The following is a 13,800-nucleotide window of genomic DNA, read 5'->3' as shown; positions in this document are numbered from 1 at the left end:
AAGTCCATGTACCATCACAAGGGTTTTGGAAATATATTATGAAGGTCGAAAAGTTACATAGTGTTGCTTTAATTAAATTAGAAATATTGTAGCTAATGTAGCCTATTTAAAGGGTTTTCATAAAAAATAAAAAAAACTATTTAAGTGTTCAATCCAGTTGTTTGGTTTTGTAGTTTTAGAATGTTTGAGCAGTGTGTATGATTGTCAACAATCTGGCCTTATTTAAACATGAACTGTTGACGAAACGCGTTCATGCCAGCTTGAAACGAATGCGAGTGAGCAGCAGATACAGCGCTTTAATTCGCAAGATACCTCGTTTTATTGTAGTCCTATAAGGTGAATTCAAAAAGGCATTATTTTTCTTTGAAGCAACAAAGGCTAAATCATTTGTTATAGTTGTTTTTTTGTTTGTTTTTGTAATTGGTGCGGATGACACGCAGCGAAATATAATATATAGCCTATTATAAATATAATATAGGCCTATAAATTATGAATTTTTTTACGTGTATAAATATAATTTATGAATGAGTGTACATGTTTTTTAAATAATTAAATGTATACATACAGAAAGAAATGCCTATGTAATCATATTGTATATTTATTAAATATAGCCTATATTTTTTATACATATTAAATATACAACATTTAAACTTAATGAAAGTCCTGTCTAAAAGAAGAAGAAAAAAAGAACTGTCTCATCGATTACCTTTATTTAAAATCATATTTTGCTATCATTTAAGTTCAGTTTTACATTGTAGTAATACATTCTTGTCTTTGTTTAATGAAACAGCTGGAACTGTTAAAACAGGCTTTGTATTTGTTATTCTGAAATCAGAATGATAGACCACAATCCTGAACTAGATGGTAAAGTTCATAGACAAACTTTAAGTTGGCTTAAAAAAGCCTAGCCAGAAAGTTTGAAAATGTTTGAAAATGTTCTAGTATGGTTTAACATGATTTACCATGTTTTATGGTTATCGCCGCTGTAGCAGTCGATTCTGTTCCCTACCGGAATTCCTGTTCCCCCTGAACGAGCCGTGTCTGCTGACAGCGCATGCGTCAAAGCCTTAATAAATCAAAGCCTTAATTAACATTACATTGCAATCTGTAATAACGTTTTAAATTTGAAAAGAAATAATCTGGATTGAATTGACAGATGGGGGAAAGCTCGCTTCTAATAAAAAATAAAAACAATAAAAAAAGCTTAAATTTCGGGAAAAAATACAATCCTTTTTTAACCTTTTGGCTTCCCGTACATCCAGTTGTGCTTCTTGCTCGTATTCAGGGGCATGTTCAAGTTCAAAACGGTACGTGCGCAACGTTTGGATGCTATTGGAACGTTTTGCTACGGTTTCCGGGTTGAACGTCATGTTTCCTGGAAACGGCGTGCACCGGTGTGCAACGGGGTTTGAGATACGTTTTCTCTTGTTTGGTGGGTGTGTCAGAATTGCAGTCCAATCAGCAGCAACATGTATATAAAGCACGTGGTATTAAAGTGAACTCGCACAATGGGTTGGAAAGTAATTTACAAATTTGTTTGATGCAGCTCCACTGTCTATGTGCAGCTCGGTATACACAACAACTGAGGATATTAGAAGACATGTTTGTCGAAAGTTTTATTGTAAAAAATATAGGATATCAACATAATGATGTAGTTGTTTATATTTTTAGCTTCATTGCAAGTATAGAAATAAACAATGGTAATTAAGTGTTTTTCCTAAAAATGAGAAAGAAAATACAGGGTATTAAAACAGTATGAACTACAAATAAAGTCAGTGAGGCTAAATAGATGTGTTTTAGTCTGAATTAGGTAAGATGTGTGCTTCCATTTCAGTTTCAGCCATCCCTTCACTCGATTGGGATGTTCTCTTTTGTTCTGGGCGGCAAGTGCAGTTACTGTAACATAGGGCATATTTTGTAGTATTAAACACATATTTATACCGACTTCATCAGGCTCCGAAAATTCTTCACAAAGAACACAAAGAATGGCCTTCTCAGCTGCCATAGTTGCAACTCTTGCGTCATCAGAACAGTGCGTTCAACGCATCACCGTTTCTGTTTAAAAAACGTTGTGCAACGTTTTGTCGGGGCTGAACGCAGCCCAGTTCTAATGGTACGCATGATTTGTAGTATGATTGCATAAAGGGAACAGGAATTCCGATAGGGAACAGAATCGACTGCTTCACCGGCGCCACCATTGACCATTAGCCGCTGTCGCTTGACTTCCAGTTACATGTGATTGGTTCCTACTACGTTGGACGATACTGATTGGCTGCCACGAAATGGCAGGTTCATCCTAATAGAGCTGGTAAGTCCCGCCCATCCGTAAAACCCCAAGTGGACCTCTAGGTTGAAAAATCGTCAATGCAAGTGAATGGGAGAAAATAATTATTTTCTGGTCCCGTTTGAATTGTGCCATGAATGTGAACATATGTTGTCTGTGAATTTTTTATATAATTTTTCATGTTACGAGTTTGACAGTATATGGTATGATTCTTCGGCTAGCAGTTGTGGAAAAGACATAAGGTGTGTTCGACATCGGCTGCGGCTGGATGCACCCGATCGGCGAGAGTAGCCGCGTGCAGACGGGGAGGAGCTGCAAACGGAGATGTGAAGTCGGACACTTTCTGGTTCCCGTAGTGACCGCTCACGTGGTGTTTGCATACTTTACCACAGCTGAAGTGAAATAAATGCAATATTTGCCAAATAATAGATGTTTCAGAGACATTTTCATTCAATACTTTATGTACTGCTTCATACAGCGTCTGTTTGAACAATAATAAAGTTCAACATAAGCTACTATCAATTATATATTATATATATTATATCTTAAACTGTGTTCCGAAGATGAACGGAGGTCTTACGGGCTTGGAACGACATGAGGGTGAGTCATTAATGACATAATTTTCATTTTTGGGTGAACTAACCCTTTAACTCAGAGTCAGTCAACTCTATGACGCAATACAACACCATTTGACGCCATACAACTCAGTCAGAGTTGATTGAACTAACTCATTTCAGCTGTTCTGTAACCGAAAACTCAGTGTTTCCCATCTCAGGGTAAGTCAGTCAACTCAGAGTTCAAGTTTTAACTCGAAAACAGCCCCCAGGGGACTCTTACCACTGCATATTTTGTATCCCATGATGTCTCCCCCTCATCAGACACACCCAGTTCAAGTCTTGCAGTCTGTACTGAGCTGACAAGTTGAATCAGGTGTGTTCGGCTAGGGAGACATGCAAAATGTGCAGTGGTGAGAAGTCAAAAAAACTTTTTTTCCGGGTCTCAGGAGGATATAGATAGACGCATTTAACAAAATAGCCTAACTTATTTCAAATGATTAGGCCTACTTTTAACCGGTTGATTTAACTGGCTAGATGCGTTATAGCGCAACAAATGGACGTCAATCACATAAAATTGGCCAAAGTTAAATTAGTAACTTTATAACTTTCAATCCATTAATTAAACATATCAGGTCTAAAACATATGATAACGTCTTTCACTTTTTTTGGACGGTGAAGTTAGACGCCTCAAATGCAAATACATGCAAATTGCTGCCATTTCATTCGCTACAGCCGCAAGGATTAGTTCTGGTCGGCGATCGAAGTGTCTAGATTGAATGTGATCTAATCAACGACCAGCAACGATATGCTTTGGATTTAACCGCTGAACCTAGATATATTTCCATAATTGGATGACTTTGTCTCGACGATTAAGCAACTGAATCAAACATTGAAGGGTAAGTAAAACAGAGATGAATTTGATTTGACTTGTCACAGAAAAAGGTTTACATGAAGGTAAATATTACATTGCTTTGAATTGTGAAGGCAATTTATTAATGGGCTTTCAAACGATTTACACAACATCTTGAATGTTGTTGTTGTTATTTTTTATTATTATTATCATCATCTGTGTCACAATATGTTAGGCTACATACATAGGCATAGCCTTTTTGATATAGGCTAGCCTTTGATTCCTGATTTGTATATTCTACAAACCTGAAAATCAGGATTGACTAAATAATTTGGTTATAGGTCCTAGGGCAAAACTGATACACACACTAAAAGACTCGCCATTACTAGAGGTAGATGACTTTATGATGATTTCAAATTAAACACTATGAATTACAATTAATAAATAATTATTTTAACGATCCAGAAAAATCTTAAACACTGACCAATGAGATAATGTTAGTATCAATGCACTGTGACACTGTTTTGTTAAATTTATGGGGGGGAAACTGTGGTCAAGTTTTACCATAAAAAGGATGATAAAATAAATATTTTACAGTTCCTATAAAATGTCATTAAATCGTGTAATGCTAATATACTAACCTGTTTGAGATGGGCTACATTTTTTAAGTAAAATATTTTTTTATTATTTAATATATGGTAAGGACATTTTACCAATTAACAGGTTTTTACTGTAACATTTTTCCATTCTTAAAGTATTTTTTAGAAGTGTACAGAGCTCACAAAATATTTGTAACTTGTGAAATATTCATGCAAATCTTTAAGTCTGTTTTTAAAGTTTCTAGTTGTTTGCTAAATTAATTCACTGTGTACACCTGTGTTTGTGTATGATTTTAGCTGTAAAGTCATGGCTTCCCCCAGCGGTTTGTCTGAAAAATGCACATGTTCAATATGTCTGGACGTGTTCACTGACCCTGTAACTACTTCCTGTGGACACAACTTCTGTATGGCCTGCATCAGAAGCCACAGAGACCGAAGTACATGCTCAAGGTGCCCACTGTGTGGGACGGCATTGGACTCAAAACAAGATTTTAACATAAACAGAACGATTAGAGAAATCGCAGAGGACATCAAAAGAAAAAGGATCCAGGAGAAGCCTGAAGTGTCCTGTGATAGTTGTCCAAAGAAGAAAATGCGGATTGCTGTTAAGTCATGCTTGCACTGTGGAACTTCTTTCTGCAAGACTCACTTGGAGCCCCATGAAACTGCAGAAAAACTCATGAAACACAAACTAATCAACCCCGTGAAGAATCTTGATGAATACATTTGCAAGAATCATGATAGACCTCTGGATGTTTACTGTAGAGATGATCAGACAGCCATCTGTCAATTCTGCACCGAGAGTGACCACAAGAATCACAATACTGTCCCTTTGGAGGAGGAGAGTTTGGTAACGCTAACTACTCGGCATTCATTAATAGCAACTCTGAAAATATACAGAATCATTTTAGAAACATTACCAACTGATGATATACCACAACCTACATTACTTTATTTTCACAGAAATTGCTGATGAATAAAAAGATAGCGGTGCAGCAGGAAATTCAGGACAAGTTGCGGAAAATTAAAGAAATTAAACATTCTACAAGGTTTAACAAAGTAAGTGGTATTGATTCTGCTCTCAAGCAGATTTTATTTCTGTGCTGTCCTTGTGTATTGTTTGAGTGTCCACAAGATCATTTAGTTTTAATTTGTAGCCTACTTATTTTCAGCAAGCCAAAGAGAGGGAGATCGAAGAGAACATCAAGTATTTCAAGGATATCTTTGATAAAAACAATGCAGAGCTACTTGAGCTCACGGAGGAAAAGCATAAAGAAACAGAAAGACGAGGCGAGGAGCTCATCAGAGAGCTAGATGAAGAGATCAAAGAGCTAAAGAGAAGACAAACTGAACTGGAGCAGCTCTCAAATCATATGGATTTCACACAAGTCAGTCTTTCTCATCAAACCATGGTCAGAAATGAAGCCACATGTACACTTGACTTAAGGGCGTTTTTTCCCTCTGTCTATTCTAGATTATTAACCTCCTGCACAACACCATAAATAAAAAGCGCTCAAACAACATCAAGATCAGCATCAGCGCACATGAACATGGCTGTATTCTGAGGAAGACAATATTACGGCTTCAGAGTGTCTTGGATGAGAAAATGAGAGAAACTGGTAAATATTTACCAATGTAACCAATCATATTTACACCATCATACACCCTTTAATCAGACAGAAACACATATTTAGTTCTTTCCCACTGTTCTTCCCACTGTAGTTGGCAGAGAGCTGCGGAGTATACAACGTTATGCAGGTATGGAAAATCTAATTACTAAAAGTTACATTTTAGTACAGTAAAAATGAGCTCTAAGGGCCAGATTTACTATTTGCTAGCACCAACACAAACTTTTGCTGTTAAAAAACTACTGTCTGGATTTACTAAAGGTACACAGGGAGAAATTAGCGATGAAAAGGCGTGAACACAGTTATTGTGCATATGAATTTGTAGGAGTTTCTCAATCAAAAACAACATTTATGGGAGAGTATTTAAATAAATCACGCAACATAGTTTCTGCTACACTCTCAGAAAAAAATGTTCAGTGGGGTTCTATATAGAACCTTTGGTTTCTTGGTTCTCGAACGTCAAGCGAACATGCTTGAGCTTCCGTTTACCACAACTGATGTGTGAGTTGATGAATGTTTATATATGAATAAAAGCCTAAATTAAATCATCATAAAAATCAATCGAGTCTCCTCAAAAAATTTGGACTAAATCGCTCAATTCTTATGGATTAGTTTTACGATCTCTTTATGAACTTTTTGAAGCGTCAAAGTGTCAGTTGTGTAGCTGTTAATAGAGGGACAGAAAGCTCTCAGATTTCATCAAAAATATCTTAATTCGTGTTCTGAAGATGAACGAAAGTCTTACGGGTTTAGAACGACATGAGGGTTAGTAATTAATGGCAGAATTTAAATTTTTGGGTGAAATAACGCTTTAAATAATTGCATAATACTTTCTTGTTTAATGGGTTATTTCATTTTTTTCTTGTGATAAAGGTTTGTTTATGAGCTGATTAATAAAATTTAATTAAAATTAAAAATGAAATAAAACTAAAAAATCCATGAAATGATCCCATGATGGGAACTCCTAAAATAAGTCTTAGTAAATCTGGCCCCATTGTAAAATTCACTATCAAAAAAGAAAGATGATCCTTGATACTGATGTGTTGTAATACAGCACCATATAAAGTTTTACGTGAATGAACGTGAACTATACTGACTTGGCCAAAAAATGTACATTAACCCTAATATCTTTTATTAGTGGATGTGACACTTGACCCTGACACAGCTCATCCTGAACTCATGTTGTCTGACAATGGGAAAGAGGTCTGGAATACAGGCAAGTCACAGAAGATTCCTGACACCCCAAAAAGGTTTAACCATTGCTCGTGTGTCTTAGGAACGAAAGCGTTCTCCTCACGGAAATTTTATTATGAAGTTCAAGTCAGCGGGAAGACGGAGTGGGATTTAGGTGTGGCAAAAGAATCCATAGACAGAAAAGGGGAAATTGGGCTCAACCCTGAAAATGGATTTTGGACTATATGGCTGAGGAACAGGGATGCGTATGAAGCGAACGATCTGTCCGCTATCCCTCTCACCTTGAAAGAGAAGCCAGTGAAAGTGGGAGTTTTTGTGGATTTTCAAGAGGGTCTGGTCTCTTTTTATGATGTTGAAGCCAGGTATCATATATACTCTTTCACAGGACAGACTTTTCCTAAAAAGCTCTATCCATATTTCAGTCCTGGAGAATACGAAGAAGGGCAGAACTCACCTCCTCTGATCATTACACCTGTGGACTCAATCGAATAAATCAACTTTTAAAGGAAATATTCAAATTAATTTTTATAAGTCTTTGTACATAACATCTTCAGACCTAAATGATGTTCAATGCAAGTATGACCATTCTTTATTTTTACTCTAAATGCAACCATGAATGATCATTAATCAAAAGGATCAATTAATTAATCAAAAATTATTTCTGTTCATTTCAATTTGAATACCATTATTGGAAGCATATATTCTGTACATAACAAGTAAAACATCAGATTACAGATTCATTACATATTTAATTATTTTTTTACGTAGCAGATGCTTTTATCCAAAGTGACTCACAAATGAGGAATGGAAACAAATAAAATGTTGTTAAAACATCACTTTTAATTTGCTTCTTTTGCTATTTTCAAATCCAACTTAACATTTTCAACATGTGCTTTATAATGTTATAAATTGTGATATATTCATTTTTATATCAGAATTCAAATTCAATGTACAAGAAACATCAGGAAAAATTTGAATCTTTTATCAATATGTAAGGAACAAAATCACCCAAAATAGCAGCTAAAAAACAGATAACATAAGGACATTCAGAACATTCAATGTTTCACCACATTTCAAACTAATTTTCTCATTATTCACCAATTTTTTGTCTTCTTAAGACTTCTTCTTCTTAAACACTTAAAATGCCTTTGTGTAATTGCAGTAGCTTCCTTTGATGTCACCATCTCGCTGAGTTTTTCAAGCAGTACTGAGGTGTAATTGTGACCATTAGTGATGTCAATGACATGGTACCTGTTCTGACAACAACGAACCACTTTACGGAGTTTTTCAGAGTCAGTGGGTTGCCCAGGTTTTTTAAGCTCTCTGCCATGTGTGAAGATAATCATCATTAGCATCATGGTTCTTGAATCTAGTCTTTTTTTGAAGGTGTAGAAAAGACCTTGTTGTTGCTCACTGAATTTAGATATCGGTGTTACCCAGAGAATTACATTGGGGCCAGGGTCAGCTAACTTAACACACTTCTGCATTTCCTCGTTCCAACTCGATTTGTCGAGGGAAAAGAGATTTGGAGTGTCCACTACAGTGACATTTCCCACTGTCTTTACCATGGACTCTTTCGTCACAGTCTCCACTCCACTTTTGCTAGGAAAGTAGTTGCCACCAAGGATGATGTTGCCAACTGTACTTTTCCCAGCTCTGGAAGGCCCTGTCAGAAGGATCCTCATAGGTTGGTGAATGCTGTCAGGGCTCAACGCTGCCGTTTTGATGTTGTCAGGGCTCAACGCTGCCGTTTTGATGCTGTCAGGGTTCAACGCTGCCGTTTTGATGTTGTCAGGGCTCAACGCTGCCGTTTTGATGCTGTCAGGGTTCAACGCTGCCGTTTTGATGTTGTCAGGGCTCAACGCTGCCGTTTTGATGCTGCCAGGGCTCAACGCTGCCGTTTTGATGCTGCCAGGGCTCAACGCTGCTGTTTTGAACAATAAATAAACAAAGATTTTAAAGATTTTTTTCCCTTAAAAGTTGGAGTGAGAGTATTTCACCTCAACTTACATTTTCTGTACATCAGCATGTATGGTAGGCTTGAACTGTAAAAAAAAGAAAAAAAGAAATATTTTTTTACTACAAAACACTATGAAATACTTTTTTTTTTTGACATTCTTCACAAGAGAGAGAACAACACTTACTTTTCCAGTGATGCTTCTGAAGTCTGTAAGATATTGACAATATTAAAGAATAAAATGAACAGTCTTGAGTCATATCAATTTGCTAATGATACAATGCTAATCAAACAAACAAATGTACCTGTGTTACATTGTAGTCATCAAAACAGTACCATATCCCATTTTCAAAAGATCTGATGTTTGTATTGTAGTGTCCACTACTGTATCCACCAATATGATTTATAACGGCATAAAGTTCATATATAGGCCAATTATCCTGCAGAGAAAGATGTTAAAAATGTTTAAACAGTTTTATACTGCTTTTAAATAGCATTTTGTTTTTGGTATGATGGATTGATGAAACCTCTTTGGGCAGACTTAGAGGTACATCCAGACGACATTCATTCTTCTTGTATCTCATCTGTATGTAATCAAAGTCAAACCTCTTCAGATGCAGAGTGAGAACATCAGGATATTCATCTATTTTACTCCACTGCAGCAAGAGGAAGAACATTGCCAGGAAGAATGAAAAAGCATATGTTAAGCACAAGTTGGAAACTCATAAATACTTGGTTCAGTAATCATGGGTTGATCATCTGAATAAGTGATGGATGTGGAAAAATCTCACATTTTCATTTACTCACAGTTTCTGTTTCTGTTTTTTGGTCACATCTTTCACAATACATCCAGTCGTCCTCTTCTAGTTTTGAATGTTCAAAGAAGGTCTTCAGGCTTTTTTCCTATAGGGTCAGAAATATAAAACATGCGGTTTTAGGGGGAAGCTATACTGTCTCCCAAGAACAACAACAACAAACATTTGGCTAACATTAACTTTGCATATGAAAGTCTTCATACCATATCATACTTTTCATTTCCGGCATCGATAGATAGCAGTATTGAGATGAACGTGCTGGGTTCTGGGGTTTCATTGCCACATTGGCCACATTTTGTTATGTTGTTCATTTTCCCTTCAAAGACCTGGAACAAATGCACTGTGCTCTCATAGGCTGATTCTTAATTGCATCACCGTAAATAATCAATGATGATAAAAGAGACTTATTCAGTTGTTTCCCTCTCACCGAAACACACTTATGTTTATGTGACAAACCTTAGAGGCAGGTGTCCCCACTGCTTTTAAAATCTTCCTATAATACTCCACTGCATCTTGTTGCTCATAAACTTGAAGGTATAAAAGAAGAATTATGAAAACAATGTTCTAACCTTTATGTAAATATGTGACCCTGGACAACAAAACCAATCACATTGGTAAATTTTTTGAAATTGAGATTTATACATCATCTGAAAGCTGAATAAATAAGCTTTCCATTGATATTGATGTATGGTTTGTTAGGATAGGACAATGTTTGGCCGAGATACAACTATTTGAAAATCTGGAATCTGAGGGTGCCAAAAAATCGAAACATTGAGAAAATTACCTTTGAATTTGTCCATTTATGTTCACGATTGTGCTGCATTCACTCACAAAAATAAATGTTTTATATATTTACGGTAGGAAATATACTAAATATCTTAATGGAACATGATCTTTACTTAATATCCTAATAATTTCTGGCGTAAAAGAAAAATCAATCATTTTGACCAATACAAATTATTGTTGGCTATTGCCAAATATACACGTGCTACTTGTGGCTGGTTTTGTGATCCAGGATCACACACACACTCACACACACACACATATATACTATATATACTGTATATATACTATATACAGTATAAAGTTTATAGCCTACACTATATACACAGTAAATATACATATTTACATTTATAATATATATTGACCTACCATGTCTAATTCCAAGACTCCTGGTTATTCCTTCAGTTGTGGCTGCATTTTCTGACAGCTTAGCAAACAGCTTCTGAAGCTGTAGCAAGAGAGTTTCCTCACCACAATCTCCAGGAGCTTCTTGTCTAAATTGAAATTACAAATTAAAAAGTAGGCTATAGAAAAAAGCAATAAAATAAAGTATGAAATTAGTAGCCTAAATAATTGTATAATTAGTCGATACAATAATCATAATAACTTTATTCATTCATCATTTTACCTCACTGCCTTTCTGAATTCTGGGGTCATGAATAGACACTGCAATACTGCGTTTAAGTAGCAGGTGGCGCCTTGATTTTTTAGGCCATTGTATTGGACTTCGTTCCTGAATGCAAAAGTAACACACGTAAATATTTCATTGGTTCATTGGGTTCTAGATGTAGGCTATTCTAGAAAGTGTCCTCAAATAAGCAAACGGAATGTCAAAATGGTGTTTTAAGGTTATTTCACATATTTACAGAAACAAGTGCACCACGCAATGAATGGAAAGTTTAGGCTTGATGTTTCGATAGGTAGCCTATACTTTAAATATTGATTTTCTATAGGCTACTTTAAATATTGATTTTCTAGGCTATGTCGTGAGGTTTTTGGAAGTCAACCCACCTGTCATGAGATCCATGTGAACGCTTCTGGGCTGTAATATGGGTGCCAGGCTTCTTCATGCTGTTTGCGGACATTTTAATCTGACACATATAGGCTATGAGACTTTAAACGTGTCTGTATTCACCGGTTTTGCACCTGTTGTCTGTTGGTTAATCTGGTTAAACGCATTCCGTGGATAATTTTAAATGCATGATTATATGCTCAATAACGAGTAGGACTATTCATCACGAAGGAACTAGACTTGTGAATTGAATTATCCCACATAGATATGAATGAAACTATAATCAGAATTTACCTTATTAAAATTCTTCTTTTCTTCTGGAACAAGGAGGAAATTCATAGAGGACAAAGCACAGTGTATTGTCGTTTACACCGCTTTCAAAGCGAGGCTAATATATTGCATGTTCAACTTCGCCAGACAACTGTTATAGTTTTACTTTCGTTTTTTGTACGAAAACAATTTTGCTGTTGACGACAGAAACTATAAAGTAGACTGAGCATAAATTCAGACACAATTATTCAAAACTTATCATTTTGTTTGTAGCATTCAAATTTTATTACAATTAGCCTATGTCATTTAATATGAAGAAAGTAAACGTTGGTTTATTAATTTGACCACTTCAAGAATACTACAAGTAGCAATCACAAGTCATCAGAGACTTTTCTTCATCGATTAAAATACCTGAGACTGTTTCAGATAATGTTCTCCCATTATCCCCGATATGTGACAGACAAATCCAATTAATTTACAATAGCATATACAGATTCCACACTCATAATAACAGTGATCAACAAAAGTCTCTGTGAGTCTGCCTAAAAGTTGATGATTCCGGCAGAGACTCGAATTCTTCTCATGCAACCTCCAGGTAAACGCAAGACCATGAAGAGGGTGGAGCGATCCTTAATTTGGTGGTCTAGAAACGTATCGTTGTCCTCCAGTTGTTTATCTGTGTACAGCAGTCTCAGGGACGATGGATCATCCCCTGATAAGATAAAAAGGTTAAACATTTACAGAATGGCATAGGCTATTTTATATTTAATTTGATCCATTTTTTATCCAATCTATTTATAAATAAGCTCAACTGATCCTTGTGGAAAAATGTTTGTAGATCTCTCTCAAATACTGATAAAAAAAAGAACTACTTTCAAGTATGGGTAGGTTGGTATATACTTATGTCAGGTGGTAGACTACAACCAATGGAAAACTAGGAAAATGCTATTTTGTTGTTATCAAACGTATTTGTTGTATTTAAAAATTCTATGTACGAACTTGATAGCATAGGCAAAAGCTACACTGTAAAAATACAGGCATCCAAGTTGAAGCTGTTCAATGTCAAATTAGTTGCAAAAGTCAGATGGCGCAACTGCAATTAAGTATATGATTTTTTTTAAACATTATTTAGGCAAAATATATAAATAAATAAATAATAGCCTACTTTTAAGCTTTTTTTTATTTTATTTTTATTATATTTCTAAAATCTAGATTCTAAATTGTTAAAAAGAATCATTCACTTATTCTCTTCTCTCCGCATGCTTATTAAAAGGATATAGCTTAATAACTATTTCTAGGCTATATTTGGCCTAAAGACTACGTCTAACATTTTCTTGCCGATGTGGAAATCAACACCGGCTATGTGACCATGAAACGGCCTACTTTCACAAACTTTTTAAGAAAGGCATATAGGCAGCATATTGAGTTTTACTAGAGTTGAATGGACATATTTTATATTAGCATTCGATCTTACCTGCTTGACCGGGCAATTTCTCTGCAACTTTCTTTTTGAATGCCAAAATAGTCATTTTGTTGAAATCTTCCTCTGTCGTCGCAACATCAACGGTTTTTTTCTCCCCCTTTATTCCAACCACCATGATCTGGTATATCTTTCCCATTTTAGGAGAACACCTAAAGCAAGTTAGGCTACTGCAAGACTCCGTATAAAATGTGAAAGTTTCACTTTCTGTTTTTATGCAAGGTGTTGACGCCCTGATAGAAAAATACCCTACATTACGCCTAGGCTACTGTCTATAGGCAATGATAATCTAATAAACGAAATATAATGAAATCATTTTATTATTCTCAGATAGGCTATCCTAAATATCCATGGCAAGGCTGTTCCATTTT

The 13,800-nt window shown here is 35.7% G+C and overlaps 3 protein-coding genes across 7 annotated transcripts; 1 reads left to right on the top strand and 2 right to left on the bottom strand.

Annotated features, from left to right (window-relative positions):
• Positions 1-3,212: 3,212 nt before the first annotated feature.
• On the top strand, positions 3,213-7,952 carry LOC311080240 (zinc-binding protein A33-like). The gene is made up of 7 exons (XM_084110036.1): positions 3,213-3,737; positions 4,588-5,140; positions 5,254-5,349; positions 5,463-5,678; positions 5,765-5,909; positions 6,013-6,048; positions 7,057-7,952. Exons 2-7 carry the CDS (start codon positions 4,598-4,600, stop codon positions 7,602-7,604), a joined length of 1,584 nt encoding a protein of 527 aa, XP_083966162.1. The 5' UTR covers positions 3,213-3,737; positions 4,588-4,597; the 3' UTR covers positions 7,605-7,952.
• Positions 7,934-12,347, bottom strand: LOC311080236 (uncharacterized protein). Of its 5 annotated transcripts, none has more exons than XM_084110023.1 (12): positions 11,974-12,102; positions 11,679-11,832; positions 11,296-11,400; positions 11,037-11,161; positions 10,341-10,411; positions 10,088-10,210; positions 9,877-9,972; positions 9,597-9,725; positions 9,375-9,509; positions 9,257-9,279; positions 9,123-9,157; positions 7,934-9,039 (listed from the first exon to the last, which is right to left on the bottom strand). In XM_084110023.1, exons 2-12 carry the CDS (start codon positions 11,765-11,767, stop codon positions 8,207-8,209), a joined length of 1,764 nt encoding a protein of 587 aa, XP_083966149.1. In that variant the 5' UTR covers positions 11,768-11,832; positions 11,974-12,102; the 3' UTR covers positions 7,934-8,206. The 5 variants fall into 5 exon arrangements, with proteins under 5 accessions (XP_083966149.1, XP_083966150.1, XP_083966152.1 ...); XM_084110024.1 differs by having other exon boundaries at positions 11,679-11,820; positions 11,974-12,098; XM_084110026.1 differs by lacking the exon at positions 11,679-11,832 and having other exon boundaries at positions 11,974-12,103.
• On the bottom strand, positions 12,347-13,694 carry LOC311080242 (uncharacterized protein). The gene is made up of 2 exons (XM_084110038.1): positions 13,424-13,694; positions 12,347-12,661 (listed from the first exon to the last, which is right to left on the bottom strand). Exons 1-2 carry the CDS (start codon positions 13,566-13,568, stop codon positions 12,492-12,494), a joined length of 315 nt encoding a protein of 104 aa, XP_083966164.1. The 5' UTR covers positions 13,569-13,694; the 3' UTR covers positions 12,347-12,491.
• Positions 13,695-13,800: the final 106 nt, after the last annotated feature.

Source organism: Abramis brama (genome assembly GCF_963993115.1).
Source record: "Abramis brama genome assembly, chromosome: 3".
Classification (NCBI taxonomy): Eukaryota; Metazoa; Chordata; class Actinopteri; order Cypriniformes; family Leuciscidae; genus Abramis; species Abramis brama.
The sequence above is the reverse complement of the archived record's forward strand: the minus strand, read 5'-3'. Positions and strand labels throughout refer to the sequence as shown.